Source organism: Poecilia latipinna, unplaced genomic scaffold (assembly GCF_001443285.1).
Source record: "Poecilia latipinna isolate Pla-1442-1.1 unplaced genomic scaffold, P_latipinna-1.0 Scaffold290, whole genome shotgun sequence".
Taxonomy (NCBI): Eukaryota; Metazoa; Chordata; class Actinopteri; order Cyprinodontiformes; family Poeciliidae; genus Poecilia; species Poecilia latipinna.
Genome location: NW_015112906.1, coordinates 218,993 through 245,845, shown reverse-complemented (window position 1 = coordinate 245,845; position 26,853 = coordinate 218,993). Strand labels below are relative to the sequence as shown.

The 26,853-nt window shown below is 39.8% G+C and overlaps 1 protein-coding gene across 7 annotated transcripts; it reads left to right on the top strand.

Moving 5' to 3' along the window:
• The first annotated feature begins 202 nt into the window (after window positions 1-202).
• On the top strand, window positions 203-24,312 carry ktn1 (kinectin 1). Of its 7 annotated transcripts, none has more exons than XM_015034176.1 (35): window positions 203-351; window positions 5,370-6,043; window positions 6,256-6,414; window positions 6,506-6,619; window positions 7,636-7,769; window positions 7,908-8,012; window positions 8,100-8,240; window positions 8,344-8,450; window positions 9,232-9,376; window positions 10,392-10,488; window positions 10,579-10,763; window positions 10,850-10,939; window positions 11,049-11,086; window positions 11,184-11,274; window positions 12,513-12,581; window positions 12,687-12,724; window positions 12,814-12,904; window positions 13,040-13,108; window positions 13,197-13,234; window positions 13,915-14,005; window positions 14,112-14,218; window positions 14,308-14,404; window positions 14,480-14,520; window positions 14,613-14,703; window positions 15,410-15,496; window positions 18,036-18,125; window positions 18,229-18,315; window positions 18,398-18,487; window positions 18,565-18,657; window positions 19,793-19,876; window positions 20,039-20,122; window positions 22,146-22,229; window positions 22,319-22,411; window positions 22,495-22,605; window positions 23,357-24,312. In XM_015034176.1, the coding sequence occupies exons 2-35, from the start codon at window positions 5,371-5,373 to the stop codon at window positions 23,384-23,386; spliced, it is 3,744 nt and encodes a 1,247-aa protein (XP_014889662.1). In that variant the 5' UTR covers window positions 203-351; window position 5,370; the 3' UTR covers window positions 23,387-24,312. The 7 variants fall into 7 exon arrangements, with proteins under 7 accessions (XP_014889662.1, XP_014889665.1, XP_014889663.1 ...); XM_015034174.1 differs by having other exon boundaries at window positions 204-351; window positions 6,259-6,414; window positions 6,503-6,619; XM_015034175.1 differs by having other exon boundaries at window positions 204-351; window positions 6,503-6,619; window positions 7,639-7,769.
• The last annotated feature ends 2,541 nt before the right edge of the window (window positions 24,313-26,853 follow it).

Genomic DNA, 26,853 nt, shown 5'->3' with positions numbered 1-26,853 from the left:
TATATATATATATATATTTATATATATAAAAAAAAATATATATATATATTTTTTTTTTTTACAAAATTACACTAAGAGAAGAGTACATTTTCGATTATATTTTCATTATTGGAGAAACATCCGTATAATGACTTGTTCCGCCGGTGTACGTCGGCTCACAAAACGAGCGCTCCCTATCAGCCTGCTTATGACCCGCCCCCGCAAACCAGAAACAGCAGAGCAGAGAGTGTGACGGCAAGCGCAGGAGAAAGCCAGGCTGGAGCTGCCCTGGGAAGTCGGGAGTGTGCCAGAGTCAACGCAGAACAACGCCATTTAACCACGGGCAAAGGAAACAGACAACTGAAGCCACAGGTACTCACGACTGCGGTTTCCCTAGATGTTATCGGTAATTTTTGGTGAGAATAACCGCTTGTCCCGGTCAGAGCTGCTCTTTAGCTTCTCACGCAGGCCTGGGAACGGGCCGCAGCGGAAGAGTGAAGCAGTGCGCCGGGTCAGAGATTTAAAGAGAGGGAGGCTGGGATAGTACGAGGCCCGTCAGGGAAGAGGTCCACGCCTCCACAGAGGAATGAGTGTTTCTGAGTGGGAACCAAACTATTCCTCCTACTCACTGTCTTGGTCAGCTCATTTATAGTGACAGATATTTCCGGTGTATTAAACTTGACTGACCGGTTAGCATGAGAGTGGTCAACCGTTAGTTAGCTCTGTTAGCTAGCTCATTCATAGTCCCTCTGAACTTAAAGAAAATTTAGAAAGTGAGGTCATTCATACTGACCACGTCCGGTTCACAGGACAAGCCCTGCCAGGACATTTTAGGGAAGTGAGGTTGTGAGCATTCTTGCTTGCTGCTTCTGATGACTAATTTCATAGCGTGGAAAGTATCACACCAGTAAGATCAGAAACCTTCATAGTTTTTTTTTTTTTTTCGTTTTAAGGAGTGTAGCTTCTGAGTTGACGTGGAACCAGCTGCCATCACTCGCCCTGCGGTTAATGTTAAGCATGACCAAGCAAGCTAGCACATTTAGTACTGCACCTGAGAGTGCCGAGGTGGCGTAAAGGATACCACCCTGTGTCAAAGACAAGTTAAGCTACTATGAACTATTTCTGGTATTTACACTGAGTGACATGTGTGCTGCCAAACCCTTCAAAACTGCATGTGTCCTTGTGACATTTAGGCCTCTTTGGTGCTAGGGGGACTTTGGACTCATTGGAAAGTCAACCAGGATCTACTTAGTGACAGTTTAAGAAACTTAAAAAGCACATAAATTGAAAGTCTCCTCCATTCTGACTGAAGATATTTGTTTTGTCTTGTTGTTTCCCTTTATCTGATCCCTATCTACCGATAAGTTATTTCTCAAGGCTGCTTTGCCCAGGTAGAGTAGAAAATGAAAGCATGCCTTCTGATTTGTTAATGTTTTTCTCCTTAACCAAGCACATATACCGTGTACTTTGATTCATTCAGTTTATGAACCAGATTATTGATAAGATTGAACATTATCTATCTATCATCTACCTTGCGTCAGAGCTTTTTCTCTGACTGGAGTTCATCTCTCTGTATGAGTGTATTAAAACTCACTGTCCAGTTTGTACGTAGGCATGGGCTGAGGTTCTTAAGCTATAACTTTGAGTGAAAAACACAATTGTGTAACATAATCTGATTGCTTTTATTTAAAACAAAAATGGACAAAAATGCCATGTTACTATAGTAACAAGTACACATAAATGGCAGTTCAATTTATTTAGTAACTGACCTAATTTCAACTGTAATATGGTGTTGCTTTTGTAGCAATGGTTAGAGAAATCTTAAGTCCTCAAACTCCTGTTTTTTTTTAAAAATAGTTCCTGTGAAAATTCAATTGGTTTAATTAATTTTCACTCATAGGACCAGGTTAAGAAAACATTTACTTATTGTTTTAGTTGGTGTTTTTAAGCAGCTTGCTGCCAGTTCAGAAATGTTAACTTTAGAGTGTTGCATGGCCTTGTTTTGGACTTCAGGCTGGATAGTTATCAGGACTTGCCTCTGTGTCCTCGCCTGCCAAATCAGGAGGCCTGGCCAGCCAAGTGGGTAGATTCTGGGGAGCCAACAGCCCGAGAGGGCTTTGTCCTCCAGGCTCATTTTGATGCTGGAACGAGGCTCCAGCTCCATAAGGGAACGCATGAAATCTCCATTCTTAGTCCCAGGAATGGGAGAAAGTGAGAAGTAAACGAAAGGAAACAAGCCTGTGAGTTTTACACCACCTACTCCACCCGTCGTCTCTGTGCCAACATTCAATGTTGCTTCAAGGGTTACTGACAGTTTGAAAGAGTTTACATTACAAGTTAAGTTTCGAAGATGTTTTCTATAGAAGGTCCATACAGTGTGACCAGGGTTTTCCTCTGGGTGTTTTCTTCCTGGTGGGATGTGCCTGAAACGCCTCACCGGAATGACATCTTAGGAGTACCTTAACTGGCTCCTCCACTTTTCTATTCTGCAAAGCAGCCCAATTCTAACTGTAAGAATATGAGAGAGCCATTAAATAAATTACTCACTCCTTAATGAGATCACTGGGTTGATACTGTTTAAAAGGCAAAAGGTTCATATAGGAAGAGTACATAAATGTACCACACAGAGCTACTGACGGACCAGGCATCAGAACTGCCCAAGATATTCTTTAATTAGCCGTAATTATCTATTGGCTATTGAGTTTCTGAAAAATGAGATGTTTCTTCTATCTTCATATAAATGCGTCTAAACTCAGCACTCTCATCTATTTTCAGTCTATAAACACACCAAACATTTTGATGTTCTTCTATTTAGGTGAAAAACTATCCAAAAGTAGGGAGCATGTATTTGGATGAATACATGGAGATAATCTTCCATTTTTGGTTGGGTTCAGACAACTAGAAGGTTAGACCGTAAAGAAAATGGATGTCAGCCATGAAAAGCCTGATCGGTGCGTCCCCGACTCAGACCAAGGCTGCAGTTAATTAAACCGCTATTGAAATCCAGCATCAGGATGTATCTGATTGAGTTATAAAGCACATTAGATTGCTATGTGGGCAATATTTGGGTTTTTCCTTTTATTTCAATGAAAAGTTTGGTTTTACAGCCAAACAAAGCTAAGCTTGCAACATACCTAATTATATGTCTCTTTTTCTGTTGTGAAATGTGATCAGAGGTTTTGGAGGTTTGGAGTGAAACACAATCAGCGCTGCACTGTGAGACTAAGCCTGTCGGTGCTCAGGAAGCCCTGCAGTGGAAAGTTATTCTTAAATCTATTATCATGGGTAATCTTCTTAATCCAAATTACTAAAGGCCTGCTCTACGACACTGACTCCTATGCTGAACGTCGGCCACAGCTCTTGACTGGATTGTGCAGAATTTCAGGTCACTTCTCATCAGACTCTGTACACTGCTGACGACACAACACTTAAACAGACTTTAACTTTCTTTTTCTGTTTCTCTCATGTCTGTAAGATGCTTTATTTATATCATTTTCCTCTATATCAGCTTGTCTAATTCAAAAGAGATTTTTAGCATCGTTTTAACAGGAAAACCTGTAATTTAGCCTGTAATGGTAATTTAATTACCAGAATGAAGTCGTAATATTGGAGAATAAAGTAGTAATTTTGAGAAAAATCAAGAGTCGGATGTGGTATAAAAAAAATGAGTTTTATTTATTTATTTTTTATCTCCTGGCCCTACTGTACACTTTATTCAAAAACAAAAATGGAGCTATTTTTCAACTTTTTATGGTTTTAGATATTTTTGGATAGAATTTTTAAGCCAGAGCTTTTTGTGAATTAATATTTTTTAGGGATAATTAATTCATCACAGACTACACTGTGCTTTTAGGAAATCTCTATTTAGTGTAACTTGCACCATTTATATATAACAAATCTAGTGGTATATATTTTGGCATAGAAATGATTCTGCATGGAAATGGCAAAATTCTCCCTTTACCACATTGCTAATTGTTTAGCCAACTTCTGCATCATGCTTTGATGATTTGCTGAACATGCTGACAAAACCCAAAAAGGAGCTGATGTGGAAAGAAATCTAAAAATTTGAGTCCAAAACATGAATGGGAACTAGGAAGAGCAAAGGCACATTTTTCTGAAGAATGTGTTTTTGTGGATTTTAAATTGATTACATCTGAGGCTATTGCGTCCTCAGAGATATCTAGAATGTAACAGATGAATGTCCTCTCCCCTGCCATAAAGGACTGAAGATCCCGGCTGCAGCTGGAGCGGTGTTCAACCTCTGACACTTTCATGTCGGTATATTTTTGCCCCTTTCAAATCCAATCCAGTGTAAGTTTAGAACAGCAGGGGCTTGTCCTTACAGAGGCCGAACGGCAGGGAAGTGGCTAAATGAGAACGTAGGCTACGAATGTTAGCCTAGTTGCCTTTTGCTTGGTATTGACCTATTTTATTCCTGTTTCAGTCTGCATGAGTGAAGCAGACTTTTTTAATATTTAACATTTTTGGCTCTAACAGAATAGTTTTCAGTTCTCTCGGTTCCCTCTGTGAACTTACAGTATGTAATGAAGACGTTAAGCTGTCTGGCAGGGGCAGCGTGGTCTAATTGGATCATATCGCTAAGATAGGGTAAGGTCAGTTCTCTCTCGCCACCCTCTTAGCATAAACAACGACCCACCACACATGGAGAAATATCACACAGAAGATACCACAGATTTATATGTGGTTAGAAAAAGAGCAAAAATCAAGTCTGTTGGATGGAAATGTGCAACAGACTAAAAGCACGGTTTAAGGTTTCTATGTAGCCTTAATGGACATGTACTTTATAGACTGCAACTAATGATTATTTTAGTGATCGGTTATTCTATTAATTTTTTGTTGATTAATTGGATTTAAAAAATGGCACATTCTACAGATTTTTCATTTAACCTTTTAAGATTTTTTTATGTACAGTATTAGTCATACATTAAAAGATGTAAAAAAAAAAACAGATCACTCATTTCCTATTTTAAATAAGAGAGACAATTTTATTTAATAAAATGCAAGTTTTAGGAAATGGGAAATAATTTAGTGAATTTGAACCAGGGAAACAAAATTATATTACTTGAAGAGTTTGAGAATTTGTTTTCTTTTTTAGCAAATGGTTGTTTTTAGAGTTTGTATATCCAAGTTAACGATTAATCGGTTGCTAAATTAGTTGACGATAATTTCAATTGTTGATGTATTAGTCACAATTGTTTCTTCCCACTTCTCTGGATTTCTACAAGTTTGAGGTCATTCTAGAAGCCTTGTCAGTTTTTATGCACTTCCAAATCAGTTTTTGTTTATTTGTAACCCTCATCTTGTTGGAAGCTCGACTGTCGAAGTCTCACCTGTAAAACCCCAACCGTTCTTTTTGTTCCTCTCCTCAGAATGGCGATGGATATCTACGACTCTCAGTACCTTCTCATCCTGGCCCCCACACTGGTCATCGCCCTCATGTTCCTCTTCTTCTGGCTCTTCATGAAGGAAACCTCTTACGATGAGGTGCTGGCTCGGCAGAAGCGAGACCTCAAGCTGCCGCCGACCAAGCCAGACTCTCGTAAGAAGAACGAAAAGAAGAAAAGCAAAAAGAAGGAAACCGCCAGTGGGGGAAGTGGGGGAGGTGGAGGAGAGTCTGAAGAAGACCTGCGAGATTTTGACTTGACTGACGTCATTGGCTCTAACGTGGAGGCAGAGGAGGAACCTGAACCTGTGGTTACCCCGGATCCATCCCCGCCTGCACCTGCTGCCGAAGTTTCGGTCTCTCCAGAGGCTACGTCTGGACTAAGGGAGAGGAAGAAAAAGGAGAAAAAGGCTGCCAAGGCTGCTGCCAAAGCTGCTGCTGCAGCAGCTTCCAACCTAGAGGAGTCGGAAATGAACGACTCAAAGCCAGTCAGCCACAAGACGGAGACGTCTCCAACTTCAGGCAAACGGATGAGCCCACCTCCTCCACAGGTGGAGACGCAGGTTCAGGTCCAAGCTGTTCAGGCTCCTGTTCAAACTCAAACACCTCCCCAAACCTCTGGGAAGAAGAAAGACAAGAAGAAGCAGAAAGTGGAGGCGGGTTAGTAAATAAGTGAAGTTTTTAGCCTGGTTTAGCAAGGGATAAACTTGAGTGTAAATATCAAAATTTCACTGCATCCCAATATCGACACAAAGATTTTAAACCAATATATGTTGCATGATTGACTGTGCTTAATATTTCCATATTAGATGAATCGGTCTGTATCGTAAATGATTGAAAAGTGTATCCCTAAATCTTCTTTCTGTTTCAAGCAGAGGTCCAGCAGCTTGAGGTGAAAGCAGAGCAAGCTCCAGCTCCAAGCAAAAAGGAAGCTCCTTCTGTGGCCGAAACCAAAGTTCTTGACGGTGTCAACCCGACGGCTGTCACTGGCAAAAAGAAAAACTCTGCCAAAAAGCAGAAGACAGAGCATGGTAAAAATGATCAAAACAACCTCACTATCTGAGTCAGATGTCAGTTTCTTTAAGGCTCATAGGTTAAATATTTTTCTCCCCTAAACAGTAGTAGAGGAAGCCCACATTCTGGGAGATGCATCAGCCTCCAACCACCAGGCAGCTCATAATGACGACGTACCACCTAAAGCATCTGGCAAGAAACAGAAGAATGAGACCGATAAAGGTAAGAAGTAGTTTGGATTTTTTACTAGCTGTGGCTAGTAAAGTTTATTTCATTCATTTAGGTTACAAAAGTAAAACTCCATTTATTTCACACAGAGTGATATAATTCAAGTGTTGACTCCTGTTAATTTTGGCTTATGAAAACGCTGTCTCCCACCATATTCATGGAATGCTGAGTGGAAGGAAAACATTTGGTAAAGGAAGGTGGACAAATCCATTCTTGAGCTTACAGTAGAGTCCCAAAGACTCGACTGTGGCTGGAGTCACCGCACACAGACCTTTCCAGAACAGGAGTTGCAGCTGCTACATTCTTTGTGTTAAGCCACTGCTAAACCAGAGGCATGATGAGTGTTGGCTAAGAGCTGGACTGATGCTCAGTGGTCCAGTCTGATATTCAAACCAAAGGAAAGTTTTGCATTTCATTTAGAACTCCCGGATAAAAGAAGAAGAGTAGAGAAACTCAGATTTCAAGTAGCATAAGGTTCAGTGTGACGTTTCCAGGTTTAGGGAACACTGTCATATACTGGTGGTGGAGAAACAGATTTTATTTTTCAGCTGGGGCTAAATTCTGAGGTTATATACGATTGATTTTTTTTTTAATAGACTGAAATTTCTCTATTAAAGACATATATATTTTTTCTCTTCCATCACTTTTTTTTTGCACATTTTTCAACCATATGTTTTCCTTCCACTCAATTTTCCTCAAGCCGAACTGGCTGAGCACTCTGTGATCCGCTAGATTCTGTCAGCTTATTTTCTTTTAGCTTTTCAATATCTGTGTGCTGATTAACTGTCAGATCAGCTCTTTTTCCTATAATAATTTACATCATAACATTTTTGTTTTAATAGTTCTTCTGCTGGTCTTGGTCAAAGTTCAATGTGGTGTTTGCAATCTAATATCTGTTGATGTGGTTTTGCAGCTCAATCAAAGAGAGTTTAAAGGTCCATTACCTGTAAAACATTTACAGACTTTTCATTGTATAAATAAACTGCAGCAGCAACCTTCTTGTGACTTAGCAGGGAACACAGAAGTGAAACTGAAGGAGCTGCTTTCTGGTCTGTCCAGCCTGACTTTGTCAGAAGCGGAAGCTACCAATGTGATTGCTCTCCTCCGAGAAAAGAACCCTACTGCCCTAGATGCCTGGCACAAAGTAAGATTACTGGACCACAAACCACACAGCTGTGACAAATGGCATGTCTTAATATTTGTATGCAGCTGAAAAACCTGAAAATCATTACTGAATTTCCCCTGTCTGCTTTTCACTTCTCCTCTATCGCTGTGACCTCAGTCCACAGCGAGGCCCGACCCGGCGGCCCAGGAGAGAGAGAAACTTCTTGTAACTCTGCAGGAGGAATCCTCCATCGCCAAAGACAAAGTGAAGCAGCTCAGTCAGGTCAGAAACGCTCTGACAAATCCTTCATTTATAAGGTATGGATTGTTTTGTTGAGCTTTCCCTTGTGATTTTTTTTAAATGCTTTAGGAGCTTCAGCTTGAGAAACAGAAAACTGGCAGAATGGAGACCATGATGAGAGACCAGCGAGTCGCCATGGAGAAAGAGCTGGGCGGCATGCAGGCCAAAGCACAGGGCAGCTACCAGGAGCTACAGAATATGCAAAAATCGGTGAAATCTAACGTTCTCCTCTGTTCAGTAAGATAGCTGTAATTTAGTAACTGATGTGAAATGTAACACGTGTGTGTGTGTGTGTGTGTGTGTGTGTGTGTAGTTTCAGCAGGTGAGGGAGCAGTTGGAAGCCCAGATCACTCGTCTGCAGCAGGAGAACGGGATCCTGAGGGACGCGGTCAGCTCAGCCACCACTCAGATGGAGAGCAAGTCAGTGCGGCACTTCTGGGTCAAATGTGTCAGACTCTAAATATTTGAATTATTATAGTACACTCTCTTAAAGTGTGTACTGTATTTGTATGCAGTTGAAAAACCTGGAAATTATTACTGAATGATTTCCAAAAAATGATATTTCTGTGACAATTTTGTAGCATTAAAGGCTTCAGGCCTTCCTGAAGTACTTTACAATTATGACTTAGATCAGTGGTTCTTACACTTCACACATAGGTGTCACTTTGCATTTACCTTTCAAATAATACCAACATTTCTGCAGAGTAGCACTGAAGGTGGCTCAACTCCCACCATTGGTTGATCCATGAATCTGTCAATGCTACTGGTGGTACCCGGGTTGCCTTTATTGGGACTCTCAATAAATTTTACTATTGATTATTTTCAAGTTAGATATAAACAAATCAAGTGTGTTTTTTTTTCCCCATTTTGTTTCCTGTTTTTCCTACTGTGCTGCACACCAATTTCCTCTGAGATAATAAAGATGATTGATTGATAATACTTAGTCTATCAAGATTGAACATTTACATTTATTTCCTTCTTTTGGTTTGATTTTTTTTGTACAATAGTTTTTTCAAGTAGCTGTTTTTTTTTTTTTTGTTTTTTGTTTTTTTGGAAATTGGTATTGATCTGCCTTTGCGTATAAAATATCCAATATATCCTACCCCTTTTCACACTGAAATATGCTTTTAGTGGATTTGCTTCTTCGGCAGTTTCCCAAAATATTGCCGCATGAGCAATTTTCGCATTACATTCTTGACAGGAATTCTGCAGAGCTGAACAAGCTGCGCTCTGAGTACGCCGGCCTGATGAAAGAACTGGCAGACAACAACAGCAAGTTGCAGCAGGAGGAACACCAGAGGAAGTCACTGGAGGTCAGCTACAAGCAGAACGTGTCCCAGCTGGAGGTACGCTAAGTCAGATGTGTGTGTTTACCTTCTGCTTCAGGGTCCCTCGGCACAGAAGAGTGCAGCTTAGCTTCAGATCTGGTCAGTGGGTGTGGCGGCATTAGTGGGGAAGCGGCAAGGGAAGCAGTAGTAAAAGTCCAAGGGTGGATTGTGGGAAACAAAACCTGAGATGGGTGGGTTTGCTTGCTTAGGAAGCTGGAATGTTTGAAGCTTTGTATAAACATGACTTTTTCCTGTAAAATACTCGGATCAACCCTTCCTGTTGGCTTGATGCAGACCAGTCTTTGCAGTGAACTCCAGAGGTATACCAAGCTTTGGGTTTCACGGATTTCAACCTCAATGAGGCAATTTAAAGGGGTCTACATACATCCCCACTCAGATGTTTCTAGTCCTACTTATCATTAGGTATTACACTCTTACTCTTGAACATTTAGAGATGAGTTTGAGCCATTCTTTTTCCAAAGTGTAAAGATTATACAACAACTTTCCTGAATTAAAAAAGAACTGGGTGTCCATTTTGACTATTTAGCAGAATTTTTGTATTTGGTTTAATGGCATTAAAAGTAGTAGGTCAGTACACCTTATATTCTGATAAATATCTTTTTAGCATGTTTCAGCCACACACTTTTTGTTGCCATGAGCATAATTTCATTTTCTTATTTGACCAGTCATCTAACTGTTTTCCTGGAAAATAGACTTTTAGACATGGTGGATACATTTTGAGTTGGATTGAGGGCGGAGCCGTTTCAGAAGCCTATTGTGGGCTTATTTAGAAAGCCTGACTGTGTCTGCTTGACTCATCTGACCCAGACTGTCACCTCGAATGAAGAGAAATGGGTCGAAATATTTATGAACTCTGAAGCTACCAACACACGAGGCAATCTTTAGCATTGAGATCTTGGAAATCTTAATATTTATAAAGATATAGATGCTGAGATATGCTGTATGTAAGAAAACAAGCATTCTTCTACTGTGCCTTTTGTTATAAAGTTGCTTGATTCCTCGTTATCCACAGGCACAGTTACAGGATGCCAAGCGAAGCTGGGAAGAGTTGCAGAACTTCCTCCACAATGTCAACGCTGAACGAGAGAAACTTCAGGCCTCTAAGCAAGGTCACTAAACATCCTGTCACACAGAAAACATTTATATATTCTCAGCCCTGTTCAAGTGAAGTAACTTGATGTCTTTTTTTCTTTTAAAAGAGCTTCACAGCCAACTTCTGGCAGCCGAGACGGAGATGAACAACAAAAACAAGGAACTCCAGACTCTACACAGCAACCTGAATGAGGCCGTGCTCTCCAAAGATCAGCTGGAGCGGAGGGTGTTGGAGCTGATGGAGATGTCCCAGCGCAGCGTTCCGGATGAAACTGTGCAGGCCCAGGTTCAGGTAAGCTGCTATGACCAATTCAGAATATGACTGAAAATAAATCACGCACTCCATCTGGAAATAACTCTTCCAATTTGTTTTATTAGCAACTTAAGAATGAGAACAAAGCTCTTCAGGCTCAGAACGAAGCACAAAAATCCCAGAATGAGAACCTGCAGGCTCAGATCTCCTCACAGGTGTGGGCCGGCTTTTTACCTGTCTTACTTCACTTTTGAAAGCAATAAGATTAAAACCTACATATCTGAGCGCAAGTAGGCTAATGAGATTTCTCTGTTCAACATTTAGGCCAACCATGTGTCCCACATTGAGGAGCTAGAGAAGCTGTAAGCAAGTCTTTTACCCTCGGATTGCACCAAATGTGTTGGGATCGGAGATCATTACAGTGATGTTTTGTATTTGAATATTTTTACCTCTACCTAGGCTGTCTGAAAAGGAGCTGCAGCGAAAGAGTCTTCAGGATTCTCTGAGTGCTGAGAGGAGCAGTGGAGCGAGCAGAGAAACTAACATGCAGGTATGTCTTAAAGCTTCAGGTTCCTGTGCTAACATGTCACTGGTTAATCTGTAGGCAGTTTATCACAATGTTCTCTACCATGCTAGGAAGACATTTTGTTGACGTTCACCTTGCAAGATTATTCACATTTCTAGTTTTTTTTTCCCGCTTTGCTTCATCTTGCAACCATGAATTTCTCTGTAGGTTGTTGGAATATTATGAGATGCACTGAGAATAACTGAGAACCGGAAGGAAAAGGATTCATGGATATCGACATTCTTTATAACAAAATAAAAAAATTGAAAAGCGTGCCAAGAATTTATAATCAGACCTCTGTAATGTGTTACATCTGTTCAACCAGTTGCCTTCAGAAACCAACTTATTGGTAAATGGAGTAAACCTGCCTCATCTGTACTTTCTATAAATACAGCATACAATACATACATACAATAGAATTATTTAGGCCTTAAATTTTTTTTTTTTTTTTTTAAGAGAATATAGCTTAAGGAACCATTGTAGAGAAGTCTAAAGATGGGTTGGGTTTTAAAAGGTTATCCCAACTAGGCCTGTCACAAGAACAGGTTTTGCTGGAAGATAAATTGATAAATTATTCTTGAAGTTATTGCTGTAGACACTATTGTTGTTGGAGACCATTTTCAAGTAACATACTTGTAAAGGCATAGTAATGAAAGCACAGCCTCTCAAAGATCAATAAATTTTAATTCCTAAAGAACATTTAACACCATGCAAAACAACCAAAAAGACAAATAAAATTTAATCTGAAGTCTCTGTGAAGAAAATTTATCTTAAAAAAAAAAGGGCTGGTTGAGACCAGTGCACTAGACTGAAACGACTTTTCAGACAGAGAAAAGCAGTCATGCAAATGGAAATGATCAAACTTGTCTTAATTCATCATACTATTAATTGATTTATTGCTTATTGTGACAAGCTCATTGTGTTCTTATCTCCATTGGCTTTGCACGTCTAGCAACTGTCAAAAAACTTGCAGCTGTAATTTGAGTTAAATGTAATTATTGAATGCATTGATTCAGTGGGACTGAACGCAAATGCATGCCACACTTTTCAGATTTCTTTTCATAAAGCTTGTTAAAATCGTTCCTTCCACTTCTCAACGATGCATCACTTTGTGTTGATCTAAAATCCCAATAGAAACACAAATTTATGGTTCAACGTGACAAATTTGACAAAGTTCATGGATTGAGCATTTCAGAAATCCACGGAGCTGTTTTGTCTTTTAGACTTTGCACAATGAGAACGTGTTGCTGAAGGAGGAGATTCAGAATCTGCAGGCACAGATTACTGAACAGGTTAGCTGCTGCTTTGTTTTTTCGTTCAACACATTTAAAGGGCCCTTACATTATTCTTCTTTATTACACACCTAAGCATATTGGCTTTGATCCTTTTCCTTTCAGAAAGCTTCCCAGCTGGCCTTGGACCAGATCCAGAAGAGGTGGGTGTGGAAAAAAAACATATTTTTATTGCCGGTGACTTTTGTTTATGAAACAAAAGATCTGTAGTGAAAACCTGCTTCCTCCGCAGTGTCCAAGAGAAAGAGGAGAACATGAAAATGGTTGAGGGACTGTTGGAGAAGGGGCTGATTGAAGTGGCCAACAAAGAGGCGGAGCTGAAGGTAATGCCAGTTTTTAGAAAAGAACAGGCATGTTTTTAATTTATGAACATTTTGATCTCTTTCCCTGTTTTTTTGAGGGGGAAAAAACCCCCAACAAAAAATCAGAACGTTAACTTTCTTCCCCCAAAACTGCAGATCATGAAGGAAGAGAATGAGGCGCTAAGATGTGAAATAGATGACCTTAATAAAAAGAAGGAGGAACAGGTGAGATCTGGTTTATTTATTTTTTAATGATTAACAGATTTTTTTTTTTGTCCTTTCACATGTTTATTGTATTGTTTTCTAACCACAGGCCACATCAGAGTTGAAAGTGGAAGAACTCCAAAAACAGTAAGATCAATCAAGCTAATTCTAACATTTCCTGGTTTGTAACAACAAATTGTTTTCTCCTGACCTGTAAAAGCACAATTAAGCCACACATTCCTTTCTGATAATCTCAGGAGAGCTGAATGTGTTGTCTATGTAGCTAAACCTTTTTAATATTTGCATAAAAGTTGCAATAGCAATCCTATTAACATCTGGCCAAGTGACATTTCTGTCATATTCAGAAAGTCCAAAGTATCAAGTGTAGGCATAAACCAGAGATCTAGGCTTAGTGTTACTTTCTCTTGTCCAGCAAACACACGCAACCACTTGCTATAGTCATTATATATGATATGTTTAAAGATATAATGACATGTTGACCTCAGCCAGTGATTTATCGCAATCAGCTTTCTTGGCCAAGTTTGTGCAAACAAACAAGAATTTAACTTCGGTTCCACTATGCTCTCAATATACAGACTTAAAAAGTCCTATGCTGTATTTACTTGTATCTGTACTATACAAATTATTAGCTGAAGGTTTTTACTACAGCATGTGGGTTGGCTCTTTTTTAAGGCCTAATCAACAGATTACTCTTTTTGTTTTAAATCTTAAGGTTGAAAAAAGTGTATTTGATAATGCTGGGAGACTCTGTAAGGCTTGTAAAAGTTTTTTTTTTTTTTTTTTGTCCTTGTGTCACTGATGTTTAGGATCCAACAGAAAGATTTGAAGCTGAAATCGGTGGAGGAGAGTCTACAAGCAGCACAAGCCAGCAGCTCCACCATGGAGAAGACTGTTGAGGTTGGGGCCTTTCCAGAACAACAATTTGAGCATTTTTCACAGATGACCGTCGTTGGTGTAGTTTTGTTCCCGTTTTGAGCTCGTTTTATCCTCTTGTATCTCATAGACTCTTCAGCAGCAGTCGTCTGCTCTTCAGCAGGAGTTGGAAAAGCAAAGACAGGAGCAGCAAGAGATGGCCAGTAATGGTACCAAGATTCAGGAACTCCAGTCTCAGTGAGCTGACCTCGTTCTTTACATTGAATTCCATTTTTCAAAAGTTTTCTCCCCAAATCTGACCATAATGGAGAAACTCTGAACTTCAGGTTAGCAGCAAAGGACCAGGAAATTCAGAGGCTTCAGACTGAGCTGGAGGAAAAGGCAAAGGATCTGGGTGAAAAAGTTGAGCAGATGCAACAGCAGGTGAGGAAGGTTTTTATAAACCACATGACTGCTATCAGAAGATATTTTGTTTTCATTTCTGTCTTGTTCACACAGCAATCCATCTCTGCAACACCAAGCCCTGAATTCCTCACAGCGTAAGTGAAGCGATGCCACTCTCTCACGTTTAAGAAGTTTATACTGAGAATAGTGAATAGCTTTAAAAACCAGAGGCTGTTCTGTTTGGCAGGATGTCTGAGAAGGAGAGTCAGGTGGGCAGTCTGCAGGTGGAGCTGGCTAAGCTGAAGGACGCCTTGGAGCTTCAGAGGAAAAAGAATAACGTAGGTTTCCTGCAGCATTGACCTGTAAACACATTAACACTAAACTTTTCCCCCCCTGTCCTCTGAATGTTCCCACCAACCGTTCCCCCTCCTCAGGTCCGAACACTGCATATTTCCATAGTTCCTGTTCTCCACTGCCACTTATTCTCAACTGGTTTGTTTTTTTTGTTCTGTTCAGCTAGAATCTCTTAGCTGGAATGTGCTCTGTAGGAAAACTAGGGAGTCCAGCATAATTGGACTCATCAGTATCTTTTCTGCCTTGATTTGGATTTGATAAGCTGAGCATTGCAAAAGAGAGCTTCCAGTTTCCTCTTGTCGTTCTCAATGTTGGATCCAGTTTCAGCAGGCTTGGTTGTTGATGTGAATGACTCAGAATTTTAGAAACTCTGTTAATAAAGCATCAGTGATAAATTATTTTCACATTAAGAACTCTGTAAATGCAGTTTTTATACGTCATGAAGCTCCCCACATTTTATCACATTGCAATTGCAAAACTTTGATATTCTTTATTGGAAATTGGGATAAATACATTAGGAAGATTGGAATTTCTTCTCCTCTTGTACCTTTAGCAGTTGGAGTTTGTTTTTTTTTTCCCTCTAATGTAAGAAATCATTCTGGATCAGGCTTTGTTTAGGGGTCAGTAACTGCTTTTTCCCTGAGGCTAAACTGAAAGTAGTATCTTTCTGGAACTGACTTTGTAAAACAGGAGCTTCGGGAGAAAAACTGGAGTGCAATGGAGGCTCTGTCAGCCACCGAGTCCATGCTTCAAGGAAAACTCAGCAAAGCTGTCAAGGTTCGACACGTCATCTCAGTCCTGCTTCACTCTAGATCCAATCTGATGCATTCCCCCTCCAAAATGTCTGTGTTTTGCCATAATTGACCCTGAATATTTTCTTTTTGCATCATCACCATCCATGATAACACTGCATACTCGTTTACCTTACTTTTGCTCTCTCTCCTCTTTTCATGGCGCAATTTTTAATTGGCTTTAATTCCAGCTGCCGAATCTGATCGATCCTTTTGTTGCATGCCAGATTTTTCCAGTATTTTTCTGAAGCTTTGCTAAACCAAAAGACAGGCAATGAGTGTGCAGTTACTTAGTCATTCACTAGATGTCATTAGCTCAAGATTCATGTTTTTATTTCTGTCTTCTTGTCATTAAGCATGGCATGTTTTCTCCAATATTGCCAACTAATCAAAAACGACTCCTTACAATGCAGTTTCTTTTCTGTTTTAATTCTGTTTAATCTTTCAAAAAGTTTAATCCATCTGCAGCAGCCCTGTATTCACAAAGACATCCTGACTGATCATCATCAAGACAAACTGGTGCAACTGGATGTTTTAGCTAAGTTTAACGGTAACACTTTATTTGACGGGGTGTGAATAAGACTGACATGACACTGTCATAAACATGAACTAGTCTTTATGAATGTCTATGACTGTTGTCATGAAGTGTCATTCGGTAAATAATGACACATTTAATGCAAAGTTTCTCTGAAAGTTGCATTGAAATTCCATTAAAAATGCCAACGTTGAATTAAATTGTCATTATTTACAAAATCATGCAAAGTTTGGACTTTTAATGCAACTTTTAAAGCAACTTTGCATTAAAAGTGTCATTATTTACCGAATGAGACTTCATGACAACAGTCACAGACATTCATAAAGACTCGTTCATGACAGGTGTTATGTCATGTTTATGACAGTGTTATGTCAGTCTTATGCACACCCCTTCAAATAAAGCGTTGCCAGTTTACCTTAGATTTTGCGTAGTCTCAGGTCAGTTTGCAGTTGGATAGCCGTTTCTATTTTCAGTTGCAGTGATGTGTGTATATTTTTGCCATCCTCCTACAGCAGTAGGTTAGCACATTCGCCCAAACATCACAATGTAGCTGTGATACAATAGAAAGCTCGTTTTCTGGTCTGAGCCTGGTGCTTTTGGTACTTTCTGGGTTGCTGTTGTGTATTTTCAGACAGTTCAAGTTCTGCTCAGCTTTGCTAAGTGTTACTGCTGAGAGTGAAAATGAGTGACATCAGCTTAATGCCAGGAGCCCAGTCGTGTGACGGCTCCTTTTGCATTTATCGAAAAGCTTTGAGTTAATTTGGTCATTTTTAAGGAGGCACAGTCATTTATTTACTTGTTTTGGAAAATGAAAGATAATGAGAGGCTCAAAATCTGAAGTTTTGTGTTTAGTTATGGCCACAAAATCTTCGATAAAATAACAGAAATTTACCTCTTTTACAAATGTTTCAGCATTCATTATTTTTCTGTTTCTATTTTTTTTACTGTACGGATTTGATATGTTGGATTATATATATGTCAAGTTAATCAAAACTGTAATTCAGACATTGAAGGGACTGCAATTTGGGAAGTTTCCTCCATATATAGATCCTAAAAAATGCAAATGTTTTGATCCCCAAGTCACTTTTACCTTGTGACATTCTGTTCCATGGTACTGGAAAAAAAAAATTCTAAGAAAATACTCCTGCTTCATAAAGAAAATGTTCAGTACTATTCTTTATTCACTGCTAGAGTTTTGAAGTAAGATTTTAAACAAATCTATTCCCTTTGATGATGGCTAACCTGTCACATGACATCACACTATTGCCGTGACACAGTAGCATTTATCTTTTCTTCGCTGGACATATGGTTGTTCTGCTGCCTGATTATGGTTTTCATAAAAAGTGTCCGTTTTGTTCTCATACCTTCCCGCGACCATGTCTAAGTAAGCTCTGCACTGGTCACAGCTCTTATCTCGTGTGCAAATGAGATTTTAGATTAGACTTTCTTGCACCTCCTGAAACTTTTTGAACAACAACTAAACTTGATGGTTTTGGTTATGTGATAAAATGGCTGTTTTTTTTGTTTGTTTTTTTTGTTTGTTTTCTTGTTTTTTTCTGGTTGACTCAGCGAGTCAGAATGACGGTGATATCGGCTGCTCTGCCACAAAATGCTTCCTGCTCAATTTGTGGCAGGGCTGAAATGCAGCTGTTTTAATATCAGTTAATCAGTTAAGTTTGCAATTAATTGCATTTCCTTTGATCACTTTTCTTAGCAACTCAATGCAAATTGCCTCCATAAAAGATTTCTCCTGGTCTCTAAGCATGCTGAAGGGTGCAAATGGGATGGCATAAGCTTAATTTATCCAATAAAAACAAGTTGATTCTAGTTAAAACACTGATGAAATTAATTTAGAAAATGAAGAAGAAATGATTGGTTTACATCAGGATAAGCGCAGAGGGCCCTGTTGCCGCATCGCCTGAATCAAATTATCACAGTTCTCAACGCACTTTCTCTCTGTATTTTTGTTTCTGTACTTTCTGCTTTCTAGGAAAGCCAAGCTTCGCTGGCTCAGACCCAAGCCGAGTGTCGAGATGTTCTGCACAGACTTCTGCCCCACGTGCCTCGGCCCTCTGAACAGGTATCGACAGCGCTGCATTTTTGCCTTCAGATTTATTTTGTTTCATATCTCCTTGTTCTTCTGCCATGTTTGACTTGAATTTTTTCCATAAATTGTTCCTCAGAGCCATCAGGAGTGGTTACAGAGGTTCGAGACTGCAGTGGCTGAAAGCTTGGTCCCACCGTCTAGACAACCATCACAGGAGTCAGAGGTAAGTTAAAAGTAGGAAGCCTAGGTTTGCCAGCAGTCCTCTTATATTCTGAATGAGTAAATAAATATTGTCCTTCCTGCAGGAATTAGCTGAGAAACTGAAAGAAGCAGAGGAAACCCAAAGGATTTTACAGAAGGACTGTGAGACGTACAAGAAGGTTTTGGCAGAGACGGTAAGATGTTTCTTTGAGTCTTGAAGTCATGGGGAGAGCTTCCTCCAACTGAGGTCTTATTCCTGCTGTGTCCACAGGAGGGCATCCTGCAGCGCCTGCAAAGCAGCGTCGAGGAGGAAGAGTCTCGCTGGAAAGTTAAGCTGGAACAATCGCAGGAAGATGTCAGAGAGGTGTGTGTTCAGGCTTAGAAAGGAACAACTCTGCTGATTACAGATTATAACACAAATGTGTTTGTTCCTTTTTATTCCAGTTTGTTTCTTTGTAGTCGAAAAGTTGACAAAAGTGTCTAACAAAAGTTAGAAAATCTAAAGCTTCCTTCACTGTTGCTGTTCTTGTTGCATCCAAAAGATGTGGAAAAAATGAAAGTAGAAACAAACATTGAAATGTTCTTGGACCACTTCCATCGTGCAGAACCTAGATATACAGGCTCTTTCTCTTTAAATACATCTGTGAAAGAATGCGTTAGTCTTAGGCATACAGTAAATTCCAGTGTTTGGATCAGATTCCCACTGTGGAATAAGGGGGAATCCACTTGGAGTTGTTAAACGTTGTCACTTCTGAATATTCCACATTGAATGGTTTGTGGGGTTGCAACAAAATGGAAATGACCTGGGAATGACATCAGGTCAGTCATAAAGCGGTAGGCCTGTTGACATGACAACAGGGTCAGTGAATGCCAAGGTGCATTGTGAGTGGAGATCCCATTTTTCTGCACCTCTGGATCTCCAGACTTCATTCAACCCTCAGATTAGCTGAATAGCAACGTGTAAAGAGCTACAAAGGATGGGTTTCCATGGCGAGTAGTTGCATTTCAGCCTTTTATCTCCAAGTACAACACTTGAGTCTCAGATGTGTGGTGCATGTCATCTGGACTCTAAACCAGAGTAGTTCTGTTCTCCAGAATGATTAAAAAAAAAAAAAAAATCAAACGAGTCCAGAGCAAAAACATCTTGTCCAGCATCAGTGTCTGACCTCACAAATGATCTCCTGGAAAATGATCCACAATGTCCATAAAAAATCTTTTTGAAAAGCCTTTGAAGAAGAACAACATGCAACATTAAACCCTGTGGATTAAGAATAGGATCTCACTCAAGCTATGTTGTGTGCGAATGGATGAACTGATGTATTGTGGCTATACATATCTTGACGATCCACTTGTGTTCTGACCTTCCTGGTGACATAATGTGGCAGCAATTTACTGAACAGAGTTGGATAATCCACTTCAGTCCACTTCTGTTGACTAAACGTTTACCATTCCTGTGCACTTTCTCATTTAATTGTTCTGTAATTCTGTTTGCGGTGCAGCTGAGAAGAGAGAAGCAGCACTTGGAGTCCGAGTTGGAGAGGGCAGAGAATGAGAGCGCTACGTATGTGACAGAAGTGAGAGAGGTGAGCAGAACCTGAACTGAACGTTCCTCCTGTTCCTCTCTGATCATTCGAAGGGTTTTGCAGCTGTAAGATTATTCCTCAATCACCCAGTTTGACTGTTTAGACTCTGGATCGTTTCCCACAGGCCTCCATTAAACAACGACATGTCAAACTTAATTTCAGCTCAAAGATCTGTTGACTGAATTGCGGACCAGACTTGATGGCTCATATACAGAGGCTTTCAGACAGAATGAGGAGCTGGCTGTGGTAAGCATGGATGATCCTCTTGCTGGAGCTTCTTTAGCGCCTCTCTGGGTTTCACTGGCTGCTGCCTAACTTTGGGCCAACATGCAGTGCTTTGCAGAAGTATGTTTACTGTTTGTTTTTTTAACTTTTAACTTTGTTGGAATTTTATATGCTAAACCAGCAAAATCATGCAAATTTATTTCAGTAGAAGGAAAATTTTTGACATGGTTTTCAACATGCATTTGTATCAACTGTCTTTTACTTTAAACACCTTTAAATATAATCCACTTGAACAAGTTGAGTTAAAAAAAATCATCTCCCATAACTTTGTATAAACTTTATTCTCCATATTACAATTGTGCATTTTGTTCTGGAATGTTGGTGAACAAAAAAGCATCAGAAAAATTTTAGACTGCAGCAAAGTTGATGTTTGACCTGGACAAAAACCCTAAACGTACAGTCAGAGCGACAATAGATTGTTTAAAGCAAAGCATGTTCATCGTAGAGTGGCCTAGTCAAAGCCCAAACCTTAAAATGATATATGTAGAAACGTAAAAATTGATGTTCAGCACATTCCACCCAATCTGATTGAGTTTGAGGAGTTGTGTAAGAAAGAATAAATACACAAATATTTCTGCCAATGGGAGCATACAGCAAACTAAGATTGCAGCTGTTATTACAGAGAAAATGATTTCTACAAAAGTATTGACTGAATACATGCATACTACAACACCTCAGATCCAAGTAAAATACATTAGTTTGTGGCTGTTGCATGAGAAAATATGGCAAAGTTTAAGACGCATGAGTACTTCTGCAAGGCACCATAACATCCCGAACAACAAAAACTAAAGAAATAAGATCCTGAATGAAGATCCTCCTTCTACTTGCTGTGATACTAACCTTTCCTTTTCCACATCTGTATTCTGCTTGTCTTTCTCACACCACTAAACATTTTCTCTCTAGATGCCAGAAATGGGTCACCGCAGTAATTAACTAACGCCTCAATCTTCAAACTATTCTTGTCTGTTTTGTCTGTTGCTCAACTGGTGCTGAAGATTTTTTTTTCACTATTATGTGTTAAATCCACCCCCTGTTTTGAACTGTAATGGCTGTGTTCAGACTAATAGCAGTACTACTGGATGTGACCTTCTTCCTGACAACTGTTGGAATTTCACAAACGTCAGATGAGCCGTTCACATAGCAACATTTTTGCAGCCAAAGAATGAAGAAATTAACGTGACATCTGAACATCAAACTGCACAACAATCATTAAGTTTTAGCTTTGAAGATCATGGAATGACTTCAGCAGAGACCTTCCTGACCTGCAGGAACATGTTTTGCCGTCAGTCGTTGTGTAATGTTAAAATGTCTGAAGCGTCCTGTCAGTGTGTGAGTTACTCAAACTGGACTTTTCGGATTGTGACATCATTCCTCCGTTGCAGCAAAGTCATACTGACACAGTGCTGTTCTGTGTTTGAACACACTCATTAAAAGACTACCATGTCATGGGCATTTTAACATATCCATGACATTTTTGCAAACACATGGGTTTTAATAAATTAGAATATCAACTCAAGTAAAAGTGTTTCTGACTCAGGAATGACTTCAAACCAGGAATTTAACCGTTGTAGTCCATATCCTGAATATGTCCCCATCTGCAGTCCAGAATCACTTACAAATTCTTCAATTAACATTTTCTTCTACTACGCTTTTTTCAGTTTCTCCTTCCACCTAACTTTCCATTAATATTCTTTGACACAGCACTAGCATTTCTAGTGACGACCTTTTGTGGCGTCCTCTGATCCAGTGTGTTGATGACCGTCTGCTGGACAACTGGTATCTTTCTCAGAATTTGAGATTTCCATCTGCTGTAAGCTAAAATCATCAAAGTCCATAGAAATTATGTATTGACATGTATCACTCTGTGTGTGATTAATCCTTTTTCTATCAAATCATTTGAGTAATCTTGAGATGCACCTGTGGGTCTCCGCTGTTTTGATTCTTCTTGTATAATCTGAGGAACAAGCTTAATCTCTGTCTTCAGTTGAAAAAACAGCTGACTGAGACGCTGTCCAGGTTGGAGAAGGAGGAAAACGAGAGGCAACGAGTAGCTGGAGACCTGTACAAGGTAATGGTGCTAATTTCTTTCGTGCGTCTGCTCACACAGGTTAAACCACAGATCATAATGCTAATAATCATTGTTTATTGTTCACTCAGGCCCAGCAGTCTCTTGAACAGATTCAGAGTGAACTCACAAAACTAGTAGAAAACACTGCCCTGATAGAGAACAGCAACCTGTCATCACAACATGTAAGTGTTTTCTAAGAGTAGTAGTAGTGGTAACAATTAGTGGTTCAGCATCTGCTTTAAACCAGCTGATGTTTGTCCGACAGGAGGAGATTGACAAGAAGGAGAGAATAACTGCAGGACTGAATCAGACAGTGAGAGAAATGCAGCAGCTGCTCAATGCGATCAGCCAACAACTGGCTAAGAGACAACAGGGGGTGAGTTGCCTTCCTGACAAAATGTTGCACTGCATCTGCAGCTTTAATAAGATCTGCTAAAACACACTGACCTTATTTTAAAAAATCAGATTCTTTACCTTTCCACTGATTTATCAGCTGCACTAAAAAGACAAGCAGGTTTCTGCTGTCTTAGAAAAACCACAAGCCATTTCTCCTGCTAACGTTAGACACAAGCGTTTGTTTTGGTTGTACTTACCCAGAATGCCCTGTGCTATGGTCTGCTTCCTGCTTTTGGAGCAGTCTCTGGTCTACTTGCATTCACTTATGCATTCGAACCGCATTAGAGTTCACATCAACCAAACCGAGACCGAGGTTTTGATGTTTTTTTTTTTCCCTCCCCATTAAATCAGACTTTCCAGGCACATTGACTAGAGTTGCATTAAACTAAACAGGGCATGTGTAAATGCACCCTGACTAACGAGGAGCTTGTGCGTCGTCTAAGTATTACGAGTAGCTTTATTCACAATTATGTTTTTCTGCAAACAATACAAAGGTATTCTTGAGATTGAAAAATCAGATTAATAAGCAACTTATCCTTAAGAGCTGCACTTATAGCTAAATTATGAGTTTGTCTGAATATAAAATCCAGCTGAAACGGGCCGAACCTAAGGCTCCTTCTGTAAATGAAAAGTCACAATTAAGACGTGTTGCTTGCTACACATCCTCCTGTTTTATCAGCTTTTAACAGCATAGTTGAATGCACAGCCTGAATCGGTTTATTTTCTTCCAGGAGATTGAGAAAGATCAACAGAAAGTATAACGAGAGGATGCCGCCATGCAGGCACACTGACTGCAATACAGAGACGGCCTGCAAACTTCAGCTTCCTCACAACCGCATCACACAGTCACTCCTGCTTACTTCCTCCCAAACCCTGTCCTCTTCACCTGAACTGTAGATGGCCTCTTGTCTGATGGCCTACCCAGGAGCAGGCAGAGGTTCTGTTTTATTCTTAACACTCCAAGCACGGTACCAAAACTCCAATTCTCCACTCCAGCCACATTCCTCCTCTTCTGCAGCTTCATCAATTGATTTATTGTTATTTTCTTTTTTTACTTCAAACTTTAAAAATGACCCTTGGCATTATTTAAACTGTGTGGCAACCATTCCTCTGTTATAAATCCACCTGTGTAATTTCCAGTGATATACTTTTGAAAACTACGGTAGATTTTAGTTTGGTCTGGAGAGGTCAGAGATGAAAGGTCCCAGCTTAACGAAACAAACTTTGGGGTTTTCTGTTTCTTTTCCTTTTAACTTAAAGATATGTATTGTTTAAATGTACCACTTAGGACCTGCTGAAATACACTGTTCTGTTGATTTGCTCACCGACAAGAGAAACCACCACGATTGCTCCATGCGTACCTTGGCTCAATACTTCCTGGGGAAAGAAGGGAGTCAGTAGAGCTCTTTGCATGCGAGATGGGTCACTACGTGACTGTATCCATGGTGACATATTTTTCTCCCGCCTTTACTGCAGCTCCACAGAGAAGAGAGTTTGGAGTACAAGACCAGGCACATTTAAGAGGTTTTTAATCCAACTGCAACCACTTTAGAAATGAGCGTCCCATATCGTGTGTAATCAACACTTACTTTATTGTTGGCCGAGTCCATTAACAATGAAGATTTTGTTCTTTTTGTAATGGGTGATGTTAATAAAAGGGATGCTTAATAAAGCTCGTCTTTTCTTCTTTTTTTTCCATTGCAACATTTGTATTGGCCACAAGGTGGCAGCATATTACCAGAGAGTATGTTTTTCACACTTTTGAGTCACAAGCTGGAAAATTCTGAGTGCGCACCATGAAGATCCAAAGTTTCTCTTCTTGTACTTTTTGCTGGTGGGTGATTTAGTTTGGAAAACACATTAAACTGTTTGAATGCAGACATGTTATTCTAGGTCAAATTTAAAGATCCATTATGTCTCAATGGAACATTGAGAATGATTAGTTTATTGGTATTGTAACCTGCAGTGTATTCAGACACTTTACAGATTTTTTTTTGTTGTTTTTGTAAAGATAAAAATTATGGTATGCTTAATGCCATACCACAGCATCTCAACCGATTAATCCCAGGCTTTGACTAGGCCTCCCCAAGACCTAAATTTTTGCTTTGTTTTAGGCTTTTTTAGCCATTCAGATAGGATGTTTGGACAGTTCATTGTGCCTTGACTCATAAGAAATGACAGATCTTAGAGTTTTACACCAGATCTAATGGGATGCACATCTTTAAAGAATTTCAACTTTTGTCTCATTTGTACTCAGAGTATTTACCAAAAAATGTTGTGAATCCTGAGCTGCATGGTGGTGCACTGTTGCTTTGCAGCAGGAAGGTCTTGGGTTCGAATCTTGTCCTGAGATCCTGCATGTTTTCCTTGAGATTTGGTTGGAATGTCTCCAGATTTCTCCCACATTTGACAACATGACTCTTAGGTTAACTGGTTTCTCTAAATTGCTTTTAGGTTTGAATGTCTGCATGCTTGGTTGTAAGTCCTGTGATGAACTGGTAGACCAGACTCTTACTCAATGACCACTGACAGACTGGTTTAGGCAATGGATGGGTTGTGAATCATAAAGATCATTTTCGAGAGATGGGACTATGAACACTGATCCTGAGTCAAGTGAGGAATGAAGTGCTTTAAATCTTGCTTTGATGTTTTTCATTGTGATCTCTTGGATGAGTCGTTGATGCTCTCCTGGAATAATTTTTGTTCCAGCCTGTCCTTGGAGGGTTCATCGATGTTGCTGGTTTTCTCTACTTGAAAATAACAGCTGTCACTGTTGTTCTACTGGATTCCCAAAGCCTTAGAGATGGCTTTGTAATCTTTTCAGACACTTATTGATATTGTATTTTAATTCTCTTACCTTTTTATGGAGAATCTAGACAATTGTTGAAAAATACCATTTTTTCTATTTTGCTTAAACACGGTGCATCTGTCTCACACCAATGTGTTTCATTTGTCAAAATTATTTAGATTATCTTTACTATGTCACCCCTAAATAAAATCCAATGCAAGATGTGGAAAATAATGTTGGAAAACAGCATAATCTGAGACAAATGTTATGTTTTGTTTTAATTTTGTGAATTGGATTCATACGACAATTGGGATGGACAGCTTTGTACTGTACTGGAAGCTGTAATACCAGTTCCACACGAGTCAAATTGATGCTGACTTTATATGCATGGAGAGCTGTTGCTGCCTTGCATGTTAAAAAGGCCTTTTGGACAACAAGGCTGTTGTGCTGACCGACTGGGAGAGAGGGTGGGTGTTTGGGTGGGTGGGGGATGTCGGGTCAAGAGCACAAGCAACACAGGATCAGCACATTCCTTGCATTCTCCCACACTGTCATGCTACAGTCAGCTGAGTGGAGAACTGGCTGTTGCTTTGATCGAAACCATGCGACGCAGCGTGTGCCCACAACATCTTCATTACAGAGGAAAATGCCTTTCACTGGCTGGAGATTCAAGTTGCCGAAACATTACTTTGAGGTAGATTAATCTAAGCATACTGTCCATTAAGAGGAAAATATGATAAAACTGGGGTTAATAAAGGAGGAAAGTTAAAGCATTCCGCTCTTACAACATACATATTTGTCATACCTTGACTCAAAAATGTAGAATAGTCACATGATGAGTCTGTTGGATATCATACATGGTTGAGCAAATCCTCACTAAGAACAGTTCAGATGTTAACAGGGACTTTACCAGTCTGTTGTCATTGCTCACAGACTCTATTGTGCAACTCAGCTCTGCATGCTTCTTGCCTGGTAACATTGGACTCCTCCTCCTAAACTTAGATTTATACTCACGCTACGCCAGCGCAGCTTCAGCAAAGCGGCCCACTCCCTGCATCTGCTCTCCATCAGTGTGGTATGTGCCGGAGAGCCTTTGATCCCCACCCACCCCCAAATCTTCTGTGTGTGTGTGTGTGTGTGTGTGTGTTTATGCGAGTCAAACAGAGGTAGAAACAAAACCTGCAGTGCTCTTTTACAAAGACAATGCCCAGTGAATGAAAAGCACAGCGGAAAGAGGCAGTGGCACAAAAAAGCAGTAAACATTCATTATACCCACTCCTTTAGGGGGTTACCCTGAGCCCTTTAGTTACAGGCCTAACTCAACTTCGTGTTTGTGAAGAAGAAACCAAGACATCTGTGGTGGTAATCAGCAAGAAAAACTTCAAAATGAGATATTTCAGCTCTTTTTCCTATACATGGATATCCAATAGTGCACGAGGG